Genomic DNA, 19,548 nt, shown 5'->3' with positions numbered 1-19,548 from the left:
TTTTTCTTAGTCAAAATCAAACTAAACCAATAATTACAATTAAGATCAACTGATTTAGTCAGTTTAGCCAGATTGATGCCCACCCATACCTGCAAGAGTGGTAAAAACCAGACTAGTCAATAACACTTTTGGTGGGCTATAATGAAAGTGAGAATGTCTTCAAAGAGCAAAAGGGCTATGGTTTCGGGAACTAGGAATTCAAATAAGGAAGAAAAAATTGAAGGCTAGGGTTTTAGTTCTCTAACCCCTTTTAGCCTGTGAATGGATCTACAACTCCTCACAGAAGGCACATACTTGAATTTTGGGATGGGTATCTCAAAATCTAGGCTCTTTGAACAAAAGTTTGCATGGACTTCCTGTTGGCTCCAAACTTATTGTGGTGGTTATGATAGATGGGTTTGGACACGATGTGAAGGGGTGTGGGTGAAGTCGGTGCTGTTTGAGACTACAGTGAAGCATTCTATTTTATCATATCTAATATTGAATTTTAATCAATGAAGTTGATGTTCTGGAGTAGCCGGGGTAGTTCCTGGCCTGGTTTAGTTTCTCATGTTATCATTTTTATTAAGTATTTTCAATTGGGTTTATTTTATATTTTGGACTCTAAAGCCCCTACTACCAAAGCTGAGTGTTTAGCTCGAAGAATTCCCTTTGCTTGTAACTATTTTGTTCCTGCCCACGGGCAGTGTGGTGGTATTATGTTATTCTGGAATCCTGATTTGATGAATTGTAATGTTTTGAACATTCGTGATCGTTTTATTCAAGATATCTCAACTAAAAAAGTTTGATTTGCTATCGATTGAGCATCTTCTGTTTGTTGAATTTGGCCGGTTGGCCACTTTACTATGAAATTTTTAGTTGTTTTTTCTAACTTCAATTTGCATAGTGTCTTGTGAACTACTCGAGTGTTTCTGGGTAGTGGCAAGTTTGGCCTGCGTCCAGAGACGTGTTGATGAGAGTGGCCTATTTGGCCTACATGCAAAGACGTGTCAATGAGAGTGGACTGCTTGGCCTACGTCCGAAGATGTGCCGATTAGTGTGGCATGTTTGGCCTACGTTTGGAGATGTGTTGATAAGTGTGACCCATTTGACCTATGTCTAGAGACGTGTCAATGAGTGTGACCTGTTTGGCTTACATCCAGAGATGTGTTGATAAGTGTGGGCCGTTTGGCCTACGTCTGGAGACGTGTAGATGAGTGTGGCCCGTTTGGCTTACGTTCAGAGACGCGTTGATGAGAATGGCCGGTTTGGCCTACTTTTGGAGACGTGTCGATTAATGCGGCCTGTTTGGAATATGTCTAGAGACTTGTTGATGAGTACGAGCTGTTTGGCCTACGTCCGGAGATGTGTCAATGAGTGTGGCCTGTTTGGCTTACGACCGAAGACTTATAGATTAGAGTGGCCTGTTTGGCTTACATCAAGAGACATGTCGATTAGAGTGGCTCGTTTAGCTTGACCTACGTCCGGAGACGTGTCGATAAGTGTGGCTTGTTTAGCCTACATCCAGAGATGTGTCGATTAGAGTGGCCCGTTTGGCCTAAGTCCAGAGACATGTCGATTGCTCTCATGAACACTCTATTGGAAAGAAAAGCCTGAACTTGTATTGATGTATGTGTGACTACATTTCTTTATTGAATAAAAGAGATAAATTGCATGTGTAACATCAAAAGTAGCTTATCTTCAATGGAGGTGAAGGAGACTTGGCCTCCTGCTTGGAGCAGAGCTGATAAGTGATGAGCTTCATGAATAGTACCCCTATAGGCAATGAGCACTCCATCCTTAGAACTTCCTTCCCTTGAAAGATGATGATATGATCGTCTTCCATAACTGGGTAGCTGGTTGTGGTTTGGGAGACGAAAGTCGCTTTTTGATCTTTCTCTTCTGCTCCCTAATGGTCAACCCGGACTCTTGGAGTCGGCTAGGATCGTATCACTTTTTTTTCATGGAGACTTGTTGGCAGCTGCATCACAATCCTTGATTTGCTGGATAACCCTTCTTGCAATGAATTCCCTGCAATATTTGTCTTTGACCAACTTTTCGAGGTGCCTTTTCCAGGCAAAGCAATCGTTTGTGTAATGACTGTGCCCTTCATGGAAGTAGCAGTATCTACTAATATCTGTCTTGGCTGGGTTTCCATTCAAAGGCGATGGTTTCTTTAACCAAGACATGTCCTTTACTTGGGCCGAGATCTGGTGTATCGGAGTAGGGAACTTGCTATGGCTCTTAACTGCTAGAGCACCTCCCTGAGGTTGCGATCTGCGCTTGCCTTCATCCTTGTTATTAAACTTAACGTTCCTTTGGCTTGCCTACTCAGCCGATTGATATACTTGCTTGGCAGCCTTTTTCACGGTGATTTGGTCGTCGTTCCAAAGTGCTTAGAGCTCTGTTGCAAAGACTTCTATCAATGTTTGGCAGGGAGAGATGGTCAACTCGCGATACAGCTCACACTCAGTTGGCAAGCCTTTCTTAAAGGCAGATGACGCAACTTGGTCATCACATCCTACAATGTTTACCCTCCCCGCCATGCACCTCTTTATGTAGTTTCAGAGGGATTCGTCGGACTTCTTGTTGAAGCTGAACAGATAGTCAAGGTTCTTCTTGATCATCCGGTAAGAAGTGTATTCTTTGATGAATACGTAAGCTAACTCCTTAAAGATGCTGATTGACCAGGACGGTAAGGTGTGGAACCAATTCAGGGCTGTTCTCCGCAAAGTCATGACAAACACATTGCACATTAACGCGTTGTCGGCTTTGTAGAATATCATAAAACTTTTGAAGTGTTTCAGATGGCTCTCGGGATCGGAATCCCCATAGAAGTATGTGAACGAATGAATTGAGAATTGCTTTGGGGGAGCAGCCTGCTCAATTTCGACAGTGAATGGTGAGTTTGCTTGGTCCACCTCCCTGTGTAGAGCATCTTCAAATCTCGAAGTAAGTTATTCACAAGCTTCTCGACATCCTCTGCGTACATGGCTTGCAGGTCACGTGGGTGAGCTTCACGATTTGGGCGATGATGATTGACTTCCTCGTTGACTTGCAAAGGTCAACTTTCTCAGTTGTCTCGCCTAGGCGATGTGTTGGTAGATTGTGCTTGAGAGGGATTCCCTGTAACTTGTCAATGGGAATTGATTCTCCGAGAGTGGGTAGTGGAGCGCCTTTCTTCATAATCCTCATTGTGAGAGTCGTCAGGTTGACCTCCATGAGGGCCTAGCCTTTCGTGAACATTTCCATGTGAGCCCAGGCTGGCACGGATGTCAAGTTGTGGTCCCAGCCTTTCATTCGTGTTGGTCCTTGAACTCAATCTAGATAGGAGACTTCGTCTGCTCTAAGTATGGCTTATAAAAGCTTGTGAGATGTCAGCAAGTGGACCACGTTGTTGTCTCTTTCCTTGTTTGCTTACTCATGCTCGACGTGCTTGGGACTTATCGAATTGCCCATTGGTGTGTTCGTCTATCTTTCCCTCTTTGCCCTGTTGTCCAAGGCCAAGGTTTTAAGCCAAGTTTATGGTTGAGGAGCTGCCTCACCAAATCGTTTTCATCGTCCATTTTCTGAGTTAGGCCCCGTTTGGGATTGGTTTTTTTGGCCAAAAATCTGCTTCACTTTAAAGTTAAGCAGCTTAAGGTGTTTGGTAAAAATAAAATATCTCGATTATTTTAAAAGCAGTGGTCTTTTCACAGCAGCTTTTAAAAGCAGACTTCGGGTTGCTTTTCAAAGCTACTTTCAAAAAAAAGCAGAAATGAGCCTTTAATGAACTTTTTAAATTCCAAAATACCATCATTAATTTTTTAAAATGACACCACCTCTACCTTCACATCCACCTCTACCACCACTTCCACTGTCGCCTGCACTGCAGCCACCACCACCACCATATCATCCTCCTCCTCATCTACCTTATCTGCCACCACCACCACCACAACCCCTGGCTCCTCCCCCACCTCCGCTACTACCGTTGCTGCCATCGCCACTACCACCTCATCCTCAACCTCCACTACTTCCACCTCCACAACTGCCATCCCCACCACCACCACTACCACAATCACCACATCCACCTTCATCACCACCACCACCACTTCCACCGCCACCACAACCACATTTTCTTCTTGCTCATCCGCCACCACAACCACCACGTCCTCCTTCATCCCCATCACCTCTACCTCTACCACCAGCTCCACAACCAACACCACCACGCCACCACTGCCACAACCACCTTCTTTTTAACCTCCACCATTACCTCTACCACCACCGCCCACCACTGCAACCACCACCTCATCCTCAACCTTCACCACCACCACCTCTACCAACATCACCACCACCACCACCACCACCTACCACAGCAACCACCACCTCCTTCTCAACCTCCACCACCACCACCACCACCTCCCCCTCTACCTTCAAAACCATCATCCCCACCACCACAACTACCACAACCACCAACTCCACCTTCATCACCACCACCACCACTACCACCACCTCCAACACCACCACCTTCAGCTCCATCTCTTTCGCCACCACTTCACCACCACCTTTAGCTCCATTTCTTTCACCACCACCACTACCACACATGATTAGCGCATAACACTTTCAACGTCATGTCTAGGAGATTCATTGTTCATAGTTACAACATTTTTATATTAAAATTTACCAAACAATTATGACACCGCTTTTTGTCATAACAACACTTTTAAAATATTGTTTACCAAACATTTTTTGAGTTGCTTTACTTTATAGCTCATTATTTTTAAAGCACATCATAAGCAACTTTTTTTAAAAGTGACTGCAATCCCAAACTATTTGGTCAACGCTCAGATTGAGGTCTACTTGACTTCGTGGACTGGGAGGAGAGAATGGTGTGGAGTCCAATTGCACACGGGCTAGGGTTTCGTTGGAGGTGTACGCGGGAGCATACGATGAGCGCGAAGGCAATAGAGGGAATAATTGAAGTTGCTCCAAGATTGGGCCAAAGTAGATGATGGAAGTAAGTCTACCATGATGGGTGGTTCCACCTTGTTTAATGGCAGCGCTGTGATGGTGGGCTTCGGATCCATTCGCTATGCCACGCAGGGATTGCTAGATACCGTTGCAAGGTGAGATGGCGGCAAGGGCATGACGGTGGATCCGTGAGGGTGCATGGTTGTGCCGACCGTGGGGCTTTGCGAGGTAGAACAAGTCGTGGGGCCATGAGGTCGTACGACAACGGTGGGTCCAACAGGTGGCATGGTGGTTCCAGCTACAAGGGGTGGCAGCTGTGGTGCGGCAACAATGTTTTGTTTCGGGTTCATAAAGGCGTGAGGTGGTGGAGCTACCACGTCGACCGCGAGATCATGGGAAGAATGCCTTTGGGCTATCACGGATTGAGCCATTACTGCGGTCTTGCTCCTAATGCTCTTGCTTCCAATCATGGTTTGGAAGGCTTTGGTTGATTGGAAAATAGGAGGAATGGATTCCTTGAGCATGTGTTGAGTATAACTCGTGCTCTCAATAAAAGCACCAAATGTTTGTGCAAATAATCTCGCGAGATAATATTTGCTTTGTGATTCTTCAACCTTTGATCTTCCTTCTCTCTTTTTCTCGATTCCTGTAAAAAAGACTGGAGTAAATAAACCACACCCGAGGGGTGTTAGTCAAATGCCGTCGATTCCTGTAAAAAAGACTAGGGTAAATAGACCACACCCGAGGGGTGTTAGCCCAATGCCCTCCGATGCCTAAGTTACTTTGATTGAATCTATGTGAAACAATAGCTAAAAAAGGGGTACGGAAATTTCTCTACGATGAGAACCGGGTGGCCGAAGTTATGTAAACTATGGAGAGAAGAGAATGGTGCGGCCGGCGGCAGTAGTGGCATCGCTAGCAGCTAGGGAGAGAGTGAGAGATGGAGAGTTTCGGGTATTTTCTCAAGTTGTAGAATTAGGTTTTGAAATACCTTGAATGATGAATGAAGCCATCTATTTATAAGAGCTTCAGAGGCTAGGGTTTCGTGGAAAATAAAACTCTTATTAGGGAGAAGTTTATTCTTTCCCCAAATTGCAGAGAGTGAGTCCATTAGGATTTTGATTGGGATCCAAATCTCCTAATTTGATGATAATTATATCTCCTTATTAAGATAATATTTAAATTAATGGTATTATCTTATTAAATAAAGATAATATCATATAATTAAGATATTATCCCTATTAATTAATTGGCCAAATAAATTAGTTTAATTAATTAATTTAAGGAATATTCTTCTTTTCCATGTGGTGTGCTATAATTGGAGACAAAAATATTTGTTCCCACATTAATGGGGTGAGTCATTCGGTAGGTATTGTTGGGAGAAAAGCATAGGTGGCATCGACTTTAATCTTATTGATTTACAACATACCCAAATATATAGTTGAGACAGCTTTTCTCTATTTAAAAACGAGAGAGAGGTTTCCCTCGTGTCAAATGAAATGAAATGGAAGCAAATAAGTCCATTTCGAAGTAATTAGCATGACAACCTAGTTAGATGCAAACATGGTAGTGCAGCAGCAGCAGCTTGATCAAAAGATGAATTCACACACAGCCTTGTTACACAGCAGAGGCCTCATCTGGGCAAGATTTAGAATTCTTTTCTTTTTAAAGACTCATAATTTCATAGTAATTACAATCACTAAATTAAGACGGCTGCATTCTGCAAAGTCTTTATCTTCTTGAGCTCCTGATGGTTTGCAGTAGAATAGCTCAATTCTGGAATTTAGTGTTGTCAAGTTGGGCCTTAGAGTGCTGGCTATAGACAATCAGCCTCTGTGCCATCTTGGGTTGCAATTAGCAGAGTTTGTACTGATGGGTCCTGTTACTTTTTAGGGATAGTTTAGTAGCATCTTCTAAGAAAATTGACATGTAATTGCAAAAAAGAAACCAACCATGATCTTAATTGGGGTAGAAACTAGAAATCCACGTCGTCGTAATTTGTAATTTGCGTGGCCGGTTGTTTGCTCCATGAAATTTGATCTGAATTCTTTATTTTTTACATAATTGTTTCACAATCAAGTCTCTAAACTGAGTCTGCATTTTAAAAATATAAGAATAAATTTTACTAATGAATAGGATATAGTCTGCAATTTACTTATCAGTCTGTAGAATAGTACGCGAAGACAAAGTGCTACTCAAAGCCAGTTTACTAATCAGTTAACCACTCAGTTGGCGTCAAAAACTCTAGGTGCTGTGACTGCGAGTCAGGATTTGGAGGGGCTGGTATTTCTACTGTCCCTTCCAGCATCAGTACCACCTTCTTCATCGACGGGCACAATGATGGCTCATATTGGATGCACCAAAGTACTATCTTGATCATCCTCCCAAGTTTAGTCTTGTCCACTTCTTCATCCTGCACTAGCTTATGCAATTCGTCGGCCTCCAAACAATGGTACACCCAGTTCTCAAGAACAACTTCATCCTCAGGAATGTCCATATTCACACTTCTTCTACAACATATGATCTCCAACAACACAACCCCAAAGCTATATACATCTGCTTTCACTGTTATCGGCATGTTTCTTAGCCACTCCGGTGCAATATACCCCCTGGTTCCTCTAAACCCAGTATGTGTCCTGGTATGCTCAGATTTGAGCAGCTTCGCCAATCCAAAATCCGCAAGCTTTGCGCATTTTTGCTCACTCAATAGTATATTTTCAGATTTGATGTCACAGTGGATGATCTGAGTCACACACTCTTCATGTAGATAAAGTATGCCTTGAGCTACATTGAGAACTATACCAATTCTTTCCTCCCAAGCTGGCCTTCCATCAGATCTGAAAAGGAAATCTGCAAGTGAGCCATTGGTCATGTACTCATAAACTAAAAGCCTGTTTGATCCATCATGACAGTAGCCAAGCAATTTAACCAGGTTTTTGTGATGGGTCCTCCCAATTGCATTCACCTCATTTTGAAATTCTCGCTCTCCTTCACCCACCACTTTCTCTAGTTTCTTGATCGCCACTACTCTCCTGCCATTTGATATCCCTTTATAAACTGTCCCAAAAGCTCCTTTGCCCACTTCATCAGTGAAACCTTTGGTTGCTTTTTCAAGCTCAACATATGTATACGATCGAAGAGTGACATCTTCAAAGAACCAGCCATTTGCTGAATGAATCTTTTTGTACCCCAAAACACGATATCTATAAATAACAACACCAGTAATTGCTAGAATAATAAGTGAAAAAGTTAACATTGCAACACTGCTAATAATGATGTCTGTTTGAAGTTGTTTGTTTCTTCCCTTGCTCACAGTTTTTGTCCCTGAACTCTCAATGCCAATTTTGACTAGGGTTGAAGCAGTTTCATCAGTTCTTCCATATCCTAGCGGAAACCTCTGTTTTCTGCACGTATTGTCCTTGTATACTGCACCTTCACAGTCACAATCTCTCAAGCAATCCTCTTTACAAGCAGTCTCATTCAATGTGAGAACAGAATACGAGTTGTCTTCCCATTCAAGGCCATCAAGATCAGTAATGGAATATCTAGTTTCATTCTTGTTCGCGCAATCAACCATACTGAAGTTCCTCCTGCAACCTAAATCCTTTTGGCCTTGATCAATGAAAACATAACCGGGAAGACATAAACAAGGGGGATCCTCCTCTATGGGAACACAATATGCATTTAAGCCACAGAGGCCCAGAGGATCACACTTATTAGAAGATGATGAATACTCAATTGACCATGAATCATTCTGAGTCAAACTATGGGAATACAACCGAAGTATTCCATCAGAGTCAATCGTTAGACGGTATACATGGTTGTCAGACGGCTGTGTCTGATTAGTAATATTCTTTATATAGAAACCAGTGGAATTGAGAAGATATAGCTGTCCATTGTGATCAAGGTTAGAGACACATTGTCCCCAGCTGTATATGTCCCAGTAATCCAGTAAGCATACTGACCTGTTGTTGAAATTGGATTCACTGGGTACAGCACCAGGTTCCCATCATGCTGCATGGAAAGTTGAAACCTTCCCGTCGCGTGATTCGTGGCAGAGATGCTAGAGACAAGATTCCTCCCAGCCAACAGACGCTGACCAGATAAGATGGTATCCGTTGGAGCATCAAAACTCTGCCAAATGATCTTTGCATTTGAGTTGTAGAGGACAAAGTTACCAGAATCAAGCATGGAAGCCCATGCAACAGACTCAGTAATATTTGAATTGAGTGGTGATAAGCCTTGTTTATCTTGTAAGATGACACTAATTCCTTCACCACTCAAATGCAATTTAACATCTTCGGAGCTTGGCAACTTGACATCCCGGTTTGCTGTCCATATGATTGTTTGTGGCTGGATTTTCTCAAACCATATGCCTATGGCCAAGTCATTGCCTTCTCTGTAGAAGCCGAAGGCAAACTGGCCTGAATTCGATAACCATTGTGAGTTATTGGGATAGAGAGAAGAGCCTAAGCTAATGTTGGAAGTTCCTGGTTGAGCGGCTGCAAAAATAGAGAATATAGTAAATGGAAGAAGAAATAGAAAAGTTGCAGACATTGGTTGAAGTGTTTTCTTGTTCTTTGGAGAGGCTTATTTTTCTCATATAATTTTAATCTGCAAGATTGCAAAGTATGTATCTTGCATTTATCAACTTCAAGGCCTCAATCAAAGGAAGTCAAAATTCCAAGTCTTTTAACTTAAAGTCTCCAAAGAGAGTGGAGACCAGAAATTGGTTCCTGTTTTCCAAGAAGAAAAATGTATTTGGAACGGCAAAGCAGGACAGGATTATCAGCACATCTAATCCAGATTAGCAATAAAGTCAACAGACATTATTGTTTTATCTAGAGCCATGAAAAGTTTCAATGTCCACACCAATTATTCTGCCGCTTTAATTTCGACTTTGACACATACATTTCGAACGTTAATGATCTTTACTAGCTCAAATCAGTTGATAAAATATCCACCAGAAATGCCCATGAATAATTGGAGGACAATGACAACTGGGGTGGGGTTTATAATCTCATTAGTTTTTCTTTTTTTGGTCTAAGCAAAATTTATTGTTCCATCCTAAGATTCTGAGGGGTGGTCCGGGCTCTTAATCAGCTGGTCCAGGCTAGTATTTAGTCATTCCCACATTTAATACCATTCATGTATATAGACAAGGAAATTTGGCATCTCTTTATGGGACCAGCTCCTTGGTAAACCCTTAGTTGCCTTGTGAAGAAAATAAGGTCAAATTAAGTGTTTGACGGAACAACATTTTTCAGAAATTAAGTGTTTGACGGAAAGAAATTGGCAGGACTAATGTGGATACTTCGAACAATTTCATCAAACAAAATGTTTTTTTAGTTTTTATCTTTTTAAGCGCCTAGTGAAGAAAATAAGGTTAAATTAAGTGTTTGACGGAACAACATTTTCCAGAAATTAAGGGCCCGTCTAGTAACGTTTTCAGAGAATGTTTTCAAAGAATATTTCAGAGAATAAAAACGAGAAAAAGAGTTTGCATTTTTAGGATTCAAGAATGCGTCTGGTAGATTAATTAGAAAACATATTCAGAAAATAAAAACAGTGAAAACGTGTCTGGTAATACAATTTGAGAATAATAATATGTGAGCTATTTTTCAAGTGTATTTTGGCTTATGTATGTTCTAAAACAAATAATTAAAAAACAATAAAATTCTAATGTTAGAAAAACCTAGAATTATCTTTAATAATAAATGAAAATGATAAATAAAAAAGTTCAATTTTGTTGGTTAATTGATAAACTGAACAAGTATGCATCTAAGAATAGTTTTTTATACACAAAAAAAAAAAAATCCCAAAATAAATACAGATTATTGAGTAAAGAACTTCTTGTAGTAGGATATGAGAATAAAAATTAAACAATGAAGTGTCATTTCTTTTCAACTTTTATTTTTTCATTAATATTTTAATGTTTATTATATATATAAAAAAACCTAAAATTATATGAAACTAATGTTTAATTAAAACAAGAATATAAAATAAAATAAAAATGTTAGCACACTTTTCCTTCCACCTTCTTTTCGACTTTTCTTCTCCCAACTCACAGACTCCCCACCACCCATGACAGGACCCGCCCCGAATTTCCTCGGAACCCGAGACGAATCCTATGGACTTCCCGACATCACCCCGATGTTGGGCCCACTTACTAAAGACCGAGACTTTCTACCAAAATTTTGGCAAAGTCTCCCTTGTAATTTGAACAATCCCAAAAATTTCAATCTGCATAAAACACGTTCAATACCCACAACTGGCAGCATGTACAATGTAACAACATGCAATTCATATAAACGACATCCGGCCTTCAAATAATCCGAAGCAAAACCACCAATAAAGCCCATACAAATAATAAATTCAAACATAAATAACGTTTAGTCCGCGGCTACACCTAGGCACCACCCTAGGCTGCCTACGTACCCTTACTGAGGGATCAAGCCACACGTAGTTCTTTCAACAACAAAAATCACAATTCCTTAAATATAATAAAATGTTGAAACAATCTTACGTTTGTAACCCGACTCTTAAATTCTTTAATTTAATATTACAACATAAACCACATCTAAAATTCATAACTCTCAAATCAAACCTTCTACATAAAACCATAATGCATATCCTGCTATCACCCACGAAGGATATATGGAACACATAGTTTCATTCGAAGGCAACTTTTATATTTTCCGAAGGCAACCGGTATACTTTCAGAAGGCAACAATATCATTCTTTCCGAAGGCAACGAATATACTATCCGAAGGTAACCAATACATTATTCGAAGGCAACCGAGGAATGGGGGAAACTAGCCAACCACATGTGTAGACAAATCGGGCAGGTGGCTGGGGAATTGGCCAGACACCTGCAAAGTGATCTCAATGCAGGTACAGGCAAATTACTGGCCGGACACCTATAGAGTAATCTCGATGTAGGTACAGGCAATACACTGAGAGTAACTGGGGAATGGGGAAACTAACCAACCACCTGTGTAGACAAATCGGGCAGGTGGCTGGGGAACTGGTCGGACACCTGCAAAGTGATCTCAATACAGGTACAGGCAAATCACTGGCCAGACACCTACATAGTAATCTCGATGTAGGTACAGGCAATACATTGAAGGCAACAGGGGAATGGGGAAACTAACCAACCACCTGTGTAGACAAATTGAGCTGGTGGCTGGGGAACTGGGCGGACACCTGTAAAGTGATCTCAATGCAGGTATAGGAAAATCAATGGCCAGACACCCACCTAAGCGGGTACAGTCAATATCCATTGGCTGGACACTTACAGAGTAATCTGCATGTAGGTACAGGCAATTCAAATCAATGCACACACTCTGCCCAAAGCAAACGACCCATTTCCCAAATCCTTTGTCAAAACTATCAAAAAAGTTTCACCATTTCCACACATCTACTTCCCCAACGCTATGTTCCCAATTAGGAGTGGGCATAAAAACCGATAAACTGAACGAACCGACTGAAATGAAATGAAATGGAAGCAAATAAGTCCATTTCGAAGTTATTAGCATGACAACCTAGTTAGATGCAAACATGGTAGTGCAGCAGCAGCAGCTTGATCAAAAGATGAATCCACACACAGCCTTGTTACACAGCAGAGGCCTCATCTGGGCAAGATTTAGAATTCTTTTCTTTTTAAAGACTCATAATTTCATAGTAATTACAATCACTAAATTAAGACGGCTGCATTCTGCAAAGTCTTTATCTTCTTGAGCTCCTGATGGTCTGCAGTAGAATAGCTCAATTCTGGAATTTAGTGTTGTCAAGTTGGGCCTTAGAGTGCTGGCTATAGACAATCAGCCTCTGTGCCATCTTGGGTTGCAATTAGCAGAGTTTGTACTGATGGGTCCTGTTACTTTTTAGGGATAGTTTAGTAGCATCTTCTAAGAAAATTAACATGTAATTGCAAAAAAGAAACCAACCATGATCTTAGTTGGGGTAGAAACTAGAAATCCATGTCGTCGTAATTTGTAATTTGCGTGGCTGGTTGTTTGCTCCATGAAATTTGATCTGAATTTCAATTAGTCTTTATTTTTTACATAATTGTTTTGTGATTAAATCTTGCATCTAAACTGAGTCCGCAATTTAAAAATAAGAATAAATTTTGCTAATCAATAGGATATAGTCTGCAATTTACTAATCAGTTAACCACTCAATTGGCCACAAAAACTTTGGGTGTTGTGACTGCTGTCTAATTAAGTGCAAGGCTCGCTCAACTTCTGGAACTGAAAAATGAGTCAGGATTTGGAGGGGCTGGTATTTCTACTGTCCCTTCCAGCATCAGTACCACCTTCTTCATCGATGGGCGCAATGATGGCTCATCTTGGATGCACCAAAGTCCTATCTTGATCATCCTCCCAAGTTGAGTCTTGTCCACTTCTTCATCCTGCACTAGCTTATGCAATTCGTCGGCCTCCAAACAATGGTACACCCAGTTCTCAAGAACAACTTCATCCTCAGGAATGTCCATATTCACACTTCTTCTACAACATATGATCTCCAACAACACAACCCCAAAGCTATATACATCTGCTTTCACTGTTATCGGCATGTTTCTATGCCACTCCGGTGCAACATACCCCCGGGTTCCTCTGAACCCAGTATGTGTCCTGGTTTGCTCAGATTTGAGCAGCTTGGCCAATCCAAAATCCGCAAGTTTTGCGCATTTTTGCTCACTCATTAGTATATTTTCAGGTTTGATGTCACAGTGGATGATCTGTGTCTCACACTCTTCATGTAGATAAAGTATGCCTTGAGCTACATTGAGAACTATACCCGTTCTTTCCTCCCAAGCTGGCCTTCCATCAGATCTGAAAATGAAATCTGCAAGTGAGCCATTGGTCATGTACTCATAAACTAAAAGCCTGTTTGATCCATCATGACAGTAGCCAAGCAATTTAACCAGGTTTTTGTGATGGGTCCTCCCAATTGCATTCACCTCATTTTGAAATTCTCGCTCTCCTTCACCCACCACTTTCTCTAGTTTCTTGATCGCCACTACTCTCCTGCCATTTGATATCCCTTTATAAACTGTCCCAAAAGCTCCTTTGCCCACTTCATCAGTGAAACCTTTGGTTGCTTTTTCAAGCTCAACATATGTATACGATCGAAGAGTGACATCTTCAAAGAACCAGCCATTTGCTGAATGAATCTTTTTGTACCCCAAAACACGATATCTATAAATAACAACACCAGTAATTGCTAGAATAATAAGTGAAAAAGTTAACATTGCAACACTGCTAATAATGATGTCTGTTTGAAGTTGTTTGTTTCTTCCCTTGCTCACAGTTTTTGTCCCTGAACTCTCAATGCCAATTTTGACTAGGGTTGAAGCAGTTTCATCAGTTCTTCCATATCCTAGCGGAAACCTCTGTTTTCTGCACGTATTGTCCTTGTATACTGCACCTTCACAGTCACAATCTCTCAAGCAATCCTCTTTACAAGCAGTCTCATTCAATGTGAGAACAGAATACGAGTTGTCTTCCCATTCAAGGCCATCAAGATCAGTAATGGAATATCTAGTTTCATTCTTGTTCGCGCAATCAACCATACTGAAGTTCCTCCTGCAACCTAAATCCTTTTGGCCTTGATCAATGAAAACATAACCGGGAAGACATAAACAAGGGGGATCCTCCTCTATGGGAACACAATATGCATTTAAGCCACAGAGGCCCAGAGGATCACACTTATTAGAAGATGATGAATACTCAATTGACCATGAATCATTCTGAGTCAAACTATGGGAATACAACCGAAGTATTCCATCAGAGTCAATCGTTAGACGGTATACATGGTTGTCAGACAGCTGTGTCTGATTAGTAATATTCTGTATATAGAAACCAGTGGAATTGAGAAGATATAGCTGTCCATTGTGATCAAGGTTTAGAGACACTTTGTCCCCAGCTGTATATGTCCCAGTAATCCAGTAAGCATACTGACCTGTTGTTGAAATTGGATTCACTGGGTACAGCACCAGGTTCCCATCATGCTGCATGGAAAGTTGAAACCTTCCCGTCGCGTGATTCGTGGCAGAGATGCTAGAGACAAGATTCCTCCCAGCCAACAGACGCTGACCAGATAAGATGGTATCCGTTGGAGCATCAAAACTCTGCCAAATGATCTTTGCATTTGAGTTGTAGAGGACAAAGTTACCAGAATCAAGCATGGAAGCCCATGCAACAGACTCAGTAATATTTGAAATGAGTGGTGATAAGCCTTGTTTATCTTGTAAGATGACACTAATTCCTTCACCACTCAAATGCAATTTAACATCTTCGGAGCTTGGCAACTTGACATCCCGGTTTGCTGTCCATATGATTGTTTGTGGCTGGATTTTCTCAAACCATATGCCTATGGCCAAGTCATTGCCTTCTCTGTAGAAGCCGAAGGCAAACTGGCCTGAATTCGATAACCATTGTGAGTTATTGGGATAGAGAGAAGAGCCCAAGCTAATGTTGGAAGTTCCTGGTTGAGCGGCCGCAAAAATAGAGAATATAGTAAATGGAAGAAGAAATAGAAAAGTTGCAGACATTGGTTGAAGTTTTTTCTTGTTCTTTGGAGAGGCTTATTTTTCTCATATAATTTGAATTTGCAAGATAGCGAAGTATGTATCTTGCATTTATCAACTTCAAGGCCTCAATCAAAGGAAGTGGGAAATATTTCCATTCCACCAAGTCAAAATTCCAAGTCTTTTAAATTAAAAGTCTCCAAAGAGAGTGGAGACCAGAAATTAGTTCCTGTTTTCCAAGAAGAAAAATGTCTTTGGTGATGGTTGACTCTGGATGGTGAGATTCAACTTCAACTTCAATTTGTTTTAGTTTTCTAAGTAAGACGAAAATAAGGTCAAACTTGTTGAACAAAGGGTGCCGTGCAGTTTATTTCTGTTGAACAATTCAAAACCTGTAATGGTCGTATTTTGTTTACCATGACTGCTGGTGTTTGAAATTTGGGTCCTGATACGTGTACCTAATTCTTCCACCATTGAAACAACATTTTCCAGAAATCAAGTGTGTGACGGAAAGAAATTGAAATTTCATCTAACAAAATGCTTTTTTAATTTTTATCTTTTTAGCTCACCCCAGAAAAGAAGCAAAGCACTATTTATTCGCCCTACTCGATTTTTGGTAAACATATCTCACAAATTATTAAAACACCTGTACAAAATTTACCACATTGTCATATTATCGTAGTATTCCATAATTACTCCTTGAGAACCCGAAATACAAACAAGGATTCTTGTCCTAAATCTTTATTAGTCTTCCTTTTTCAGATTCTTGTTCTAGTGATTGAATCCAATATGATCATTTCCTCAACAAAAAAATTTTGAATTTTTTTAAAAAAGGAACCCAATTCATCATGAAAAAACTTTCTGAAACAGAAAAAGAAAGGAAAGAAGTGGACATTGATATGAGATTAACAAAATGTCTTTATCCTTCGATTGTTTGTAGCACTTGTAAGTTTCTGTTAAATCATTTGCCACTTGCCAACTTTGCTCCTTTACAACTAGATAGAAGCCATCTAAATCAACTCATTGCACATTCACAATCCCCCAAAAAACTAGCAATCATAGAACATGATCTCATTTTCCCAACATCAATGACAAAAAAAGCAGATGAAAGATTTAAACAAAAGAACAAAAAGAATTTCCCTTTTCTTGTATTAATTTTCCCATCCAATCCACAATCCGAAAAAATGATCCAAATCATCAAGTAAAAGTTCCCAATACAATACAATCAACAACATTTTCAACAAGGCATGATATGTAAAGTTTTGGTGTCGTAGCTCAACCCCAACCCCAACCCAACACTCAAAACTTTAATCAAATCCCCACACATCCTCCTCACAAAATTCCCCTCCCCATATCCACTTTGCATCACCAACAACACCTTTGCCGCCCCATTGCTCCTCATCACACTCTCTCTAGCCCTCTTATCCCCCAACATGCAACACACACTCCACAACACCGCCAAGCCGTCCTCCGTCGCCGACCGTGACACCTTCATCAGCCTCTCCGCCACTGCGGCTGCGCATTTCTCCTCCTCGCTTATCGCGGACCGGCCCTCCGCACACGTGGCAATCGTGGACAAAAGCTTTAAACACTTTTCCGCTAGCCAGATGGTAGTGTCGGGGTTTAAGAGCGTTGTTGTGATGACTCGGACGAGTCCGAACCGGACGAGTTCCGCTTTAACTGTACGAGTCACTGACACGGATGCTAAGCATGAGAAAACGACGCCGTGTAGGTTCTGATCGGTTTCTGAGCTCAATAGATCGTTTAGTACGGACAATAAGCCTTCTTTCTCTGCGATTAATCGTTTCGACTCGGCCTCGAGCGCGATCGAATCCAGAACCCTGGCGGATTCGATCTTCGAGCTCAGGCTGCCTTTCTGCAACAGCAATCGAATCGAAGAGAGGCAATTTCGGTTGCTTTTCGTAAGCAATTGGCGCAATTGTTCTTTGACTCCATTTTGAGGCAATATCAAATCCAAAACCCTAATTACCGATTCGAGAACCTCGATTTCGACGCCTTCTCTGTTCAGAACCCCAACAATGGCGGGAACGAAACCGTTGAAATTCGCCAAAAACTTCCGGTTCTCGTCACCGGCTTTCGCGAAATCGACCATCTTCGACAACGAGTGGAGTAGACTCTGGTTGAATTTCTCGTTCTCCGTTTCGAGATACTGGACGAGGGAGGTGAGCTGTTGGGATGAGAGAGAAGGAGGTGAGGCCGGCGAGGCGGGGCCGTGGGATTGGGCCCAGAGGTTGATCAGACGGCGGAGAGTGAGGTTGGGGACGAAGTCCTTGGACTGGAGGATTTGCATGGTGGCGGGACAGGTGTCGTGGCCGGATTCGAGCCAGTGCTGGATGCTGGTGCGCTCGTATGTGACGCCGGTGCTGAGGCTTACGGGAGACCTCATCACGTCCATTGAGATTGGGCACCGGAAGAGGTTCGGTACGGTTATGTACAGTTCGTCCCTCACCATTTTCTGAAGTTCGCTGGTTGGTCTTTTGCTGCTCAGAGCTCAGAGAGTCACAGAGAGCTTTGAGTTTTGGAAGAAAGTGCAACTTGGGAGGTGTTTTTGAAGACGAAGGTGACGTTGTCGTTTTGACTTGGTGTGTCCAAGTGGTCGTTGGTCAAATGTGGGCCTGTTGCTTAGTTAAGGCCTTACTGTTGGTTGGGTTTGTTTGCGCGTAAAATAGCTTGCATGGGAAAATACAGTTAATGGGCGGTGAAATTCCAATAATGCCCATGACGTTTTTTCATTTTTTAAATGAACTTCTCTCTATAATTATTTTTAGCGATTTTAATCGATTATGGAAAGAAGCACCTTATGTGTGTTTCGTCATAAAATTACTTAATACTACTTAAAGTGATTATTGATTTTCAGAATTACTTCTAAATATTATAACACAATATTTATCCGAGTAAAATTGTCTTTATAATCATATTAAAAATGGAGCCAAACCCTAATTTTAATAATAGTTATAAAGGGTTTTAGTTCATTTCTTTCACAATGGATTACTTACTTATTTCTTTGTACGCATATCCAAAAGTACTTGAGGACAACAAAGGAAATTTCTTTAATAAAATCCATATTCTAATTTATTAAGAAAATTATATGAGTGAACAAAAATGATAGGATTATATTATTCTAATCAATAGGGGAGGTGTGATTCGACTTTTAGAGATCCTCCGTCAACATTAAAAAGATAAATATCACTAGATTCAAACTGAGTTTGTAACAGAATTATCAGTTAAAGATTTTTTTTAAAATTTATATAACTTCTCCATTTGAAAATTATTATCAACTTTTTTCTTTGGGTCAGAAAAGATCTGGGCTTAACTAAACATGAAAACATAAGATGCTAGTACGATTTGGGTAACATTTTCAGGTGTCATAGAAAAAAAAAAAAAAAAAAAGAAGAAGAAAAAAAGAAATAGAGGTGGAAATATCTGTGAATGTAATTGCGTGATTAGTTTTACATTTTAAACGTGTTTCTAGTCAAAGACCCAAAAGACAAGCAAGCAGTGGCTCTTGTGTGTATGGTGTGGGGTCCAGTCCGTCGACGTGTGAACACACGGGATGTACAAAAAGACTGAAGACGTACGTCGCATGGAGCTTTGAATTTTCTTCCCCGCCTTCCGCCTAATATGAATATTTATTGAGTGCTCTCTGGGTCTCCTCTTCTGACTTATGAGGCGATAAGACCAAAGACTATGCCTCACTTTTTCTTTTCTTTTTTCTTTTCTTTTTTTTTAAAAAAAGTCTAGATTATATTATTAATTGGGTTCAAAAATTCAAATTGACAGATTATTAGTCTAAAGGCAGAAGAGGAAGGCTACACGACATTCACAGACAGCCACTTGCACTTGAAGACTATTGTCAATATCATATTGATATTGTTTAAGTATGAATAATAATAATAATAATAATAATAATTCAAATAAGTTGAATCTGGTGTTGACTTTATTTCTTAGTAGAGGGGCCTTTCCCATGAGCAATGTGTTTGTCACATTGTACAAATTGACTCGGTGAGAACAGACAATATTGACTGAGAGTATGGGTGTATCATAGAATTCTATATGGGTCGGCA

The 19,548-nt window shown here is 40.8% G+C and overlaps 3 protein-coding genes and 1 pseudogene across 3 annotated transcripts; all 4 read right to left on the bottom strand.

Moving 5' to 3' along the window:
• The window catches only part of LOC117636954, a 6,096-nt pseudogene extending 2,041 nt beyond the window's left edge, over window positions 1–4,055 (bottom strand).
• A 3,057-nt stretch (window positions 4,056–7,112) lies between these two features.
• LOC117636952 (G-type lectin S-receptor-like serine/threonine-protein kinase LECRK3) lies at window positions 7,113–9,486 on the bottom strand. Its single transcript, XM_034371682.1, has 2 exons — window positions 8,963–9,486; window positions 7,113–8,858 (listed from the first exon to the last, which is right to left on the bottom strand). Exons 1-2 carry the CDS (start codon window positions 9,484–9,486, stop codon window positions 7,139–7,141), a joined length of 2,244 nt encoding a protein of 747 aa, XP_034227573.1. The 3' UTR covers window positions 7,113–7,138.
• Window positions 9,487–13,040: 3,554 nt separating this feature from the next.
• LOC117636852 (G-type lectin S-receptor-like serine/threonine-protein kinase LECRK1) lies at window positions 13,041–15,523 on the bottom strand. Its single transcript, XM_034371556.1, has one exon. The coding sequence runs from the start codon at window positions 15,485–15,487 to the stop codon at window positions 13,169–13,171; it is 2,319 nt and encodes a 772-aa protein (XP_034227447.1). The 5' UTR covers window positions 15,488–15,523; the 3' UTR covers window positions 13,041–13,168.
• Window positions 15,524–16,583: 1,060 nt separating this feature from the next.
• LOC117636853 (U-box domain-containing protein 28-like) lies at window positions 16,584–18,024 on the bottom strand. The gene has a single exon (XM_034371557.1). The coding sequence runs from the start codon at window positions 17,934–17,936 to the stop codon at window positions 16,701–16,703; it is 1,236 nt and encodes a 411-aa protein (XP_034227448.1). The 5' UTR covers window positions 17,937–18,024; the 3' UTR covers window positions 16,584–16,700.
• Between the last annotated feature and the right edge of the window lie 1,524 nt (window positions 18,025–19,548).

Source organism: Prunus dulcis, chromosome 8 (genome assembly GCF_902201215.1).
Source record: "Prunus dulcis chromosome 8, ALMONDv2, whole genome shotgun sequence".
In the NCBI taxonomy this organism is placed as follows: Eukaryota; Viridiplantae; Streptophyta; class Magnoliopsida; order Rosales; family Rosaceae; genus Prunus; species Prunus dulcis.
The sequence above is the reverse complement of the archived record's forward strand: the minus strand, read 5'-3'. Positions and strand labels throughout refer to the sequence as shown.

Excerpts from the sequence above, each read along its gene's own strand:
- LOC117636952 (XM_034371682.1), bottom strand. The coding sequence starts at position 9,486 with ATGTCTGCAACTTTTCTATTTCTTCTTCCATTTACTATATTCTCTATT. Across the intron at positions 8,859-8,962 it reads ACGAATCACGCGACGGGAAG|CTGGGGACAATGTGTCTCTA; the intron begins GTTTCAACTTTC and ends GGACATATACAG.
- LOC117636852 (XM_034371556.1), bottom strand. The coding sequence starts at position 15,487 with ATGTCTGCAACTTTTCTATTTCTTCTTCCATTTACTATATTCTCTATT.
- LOC117636853 (XM_034371557.1), bottom strand. The coding sequence starts at position 17,936 with ATGGTGAGGGACGAACTGTACATAACCGTACCGAACCTCTTCCGGTGC.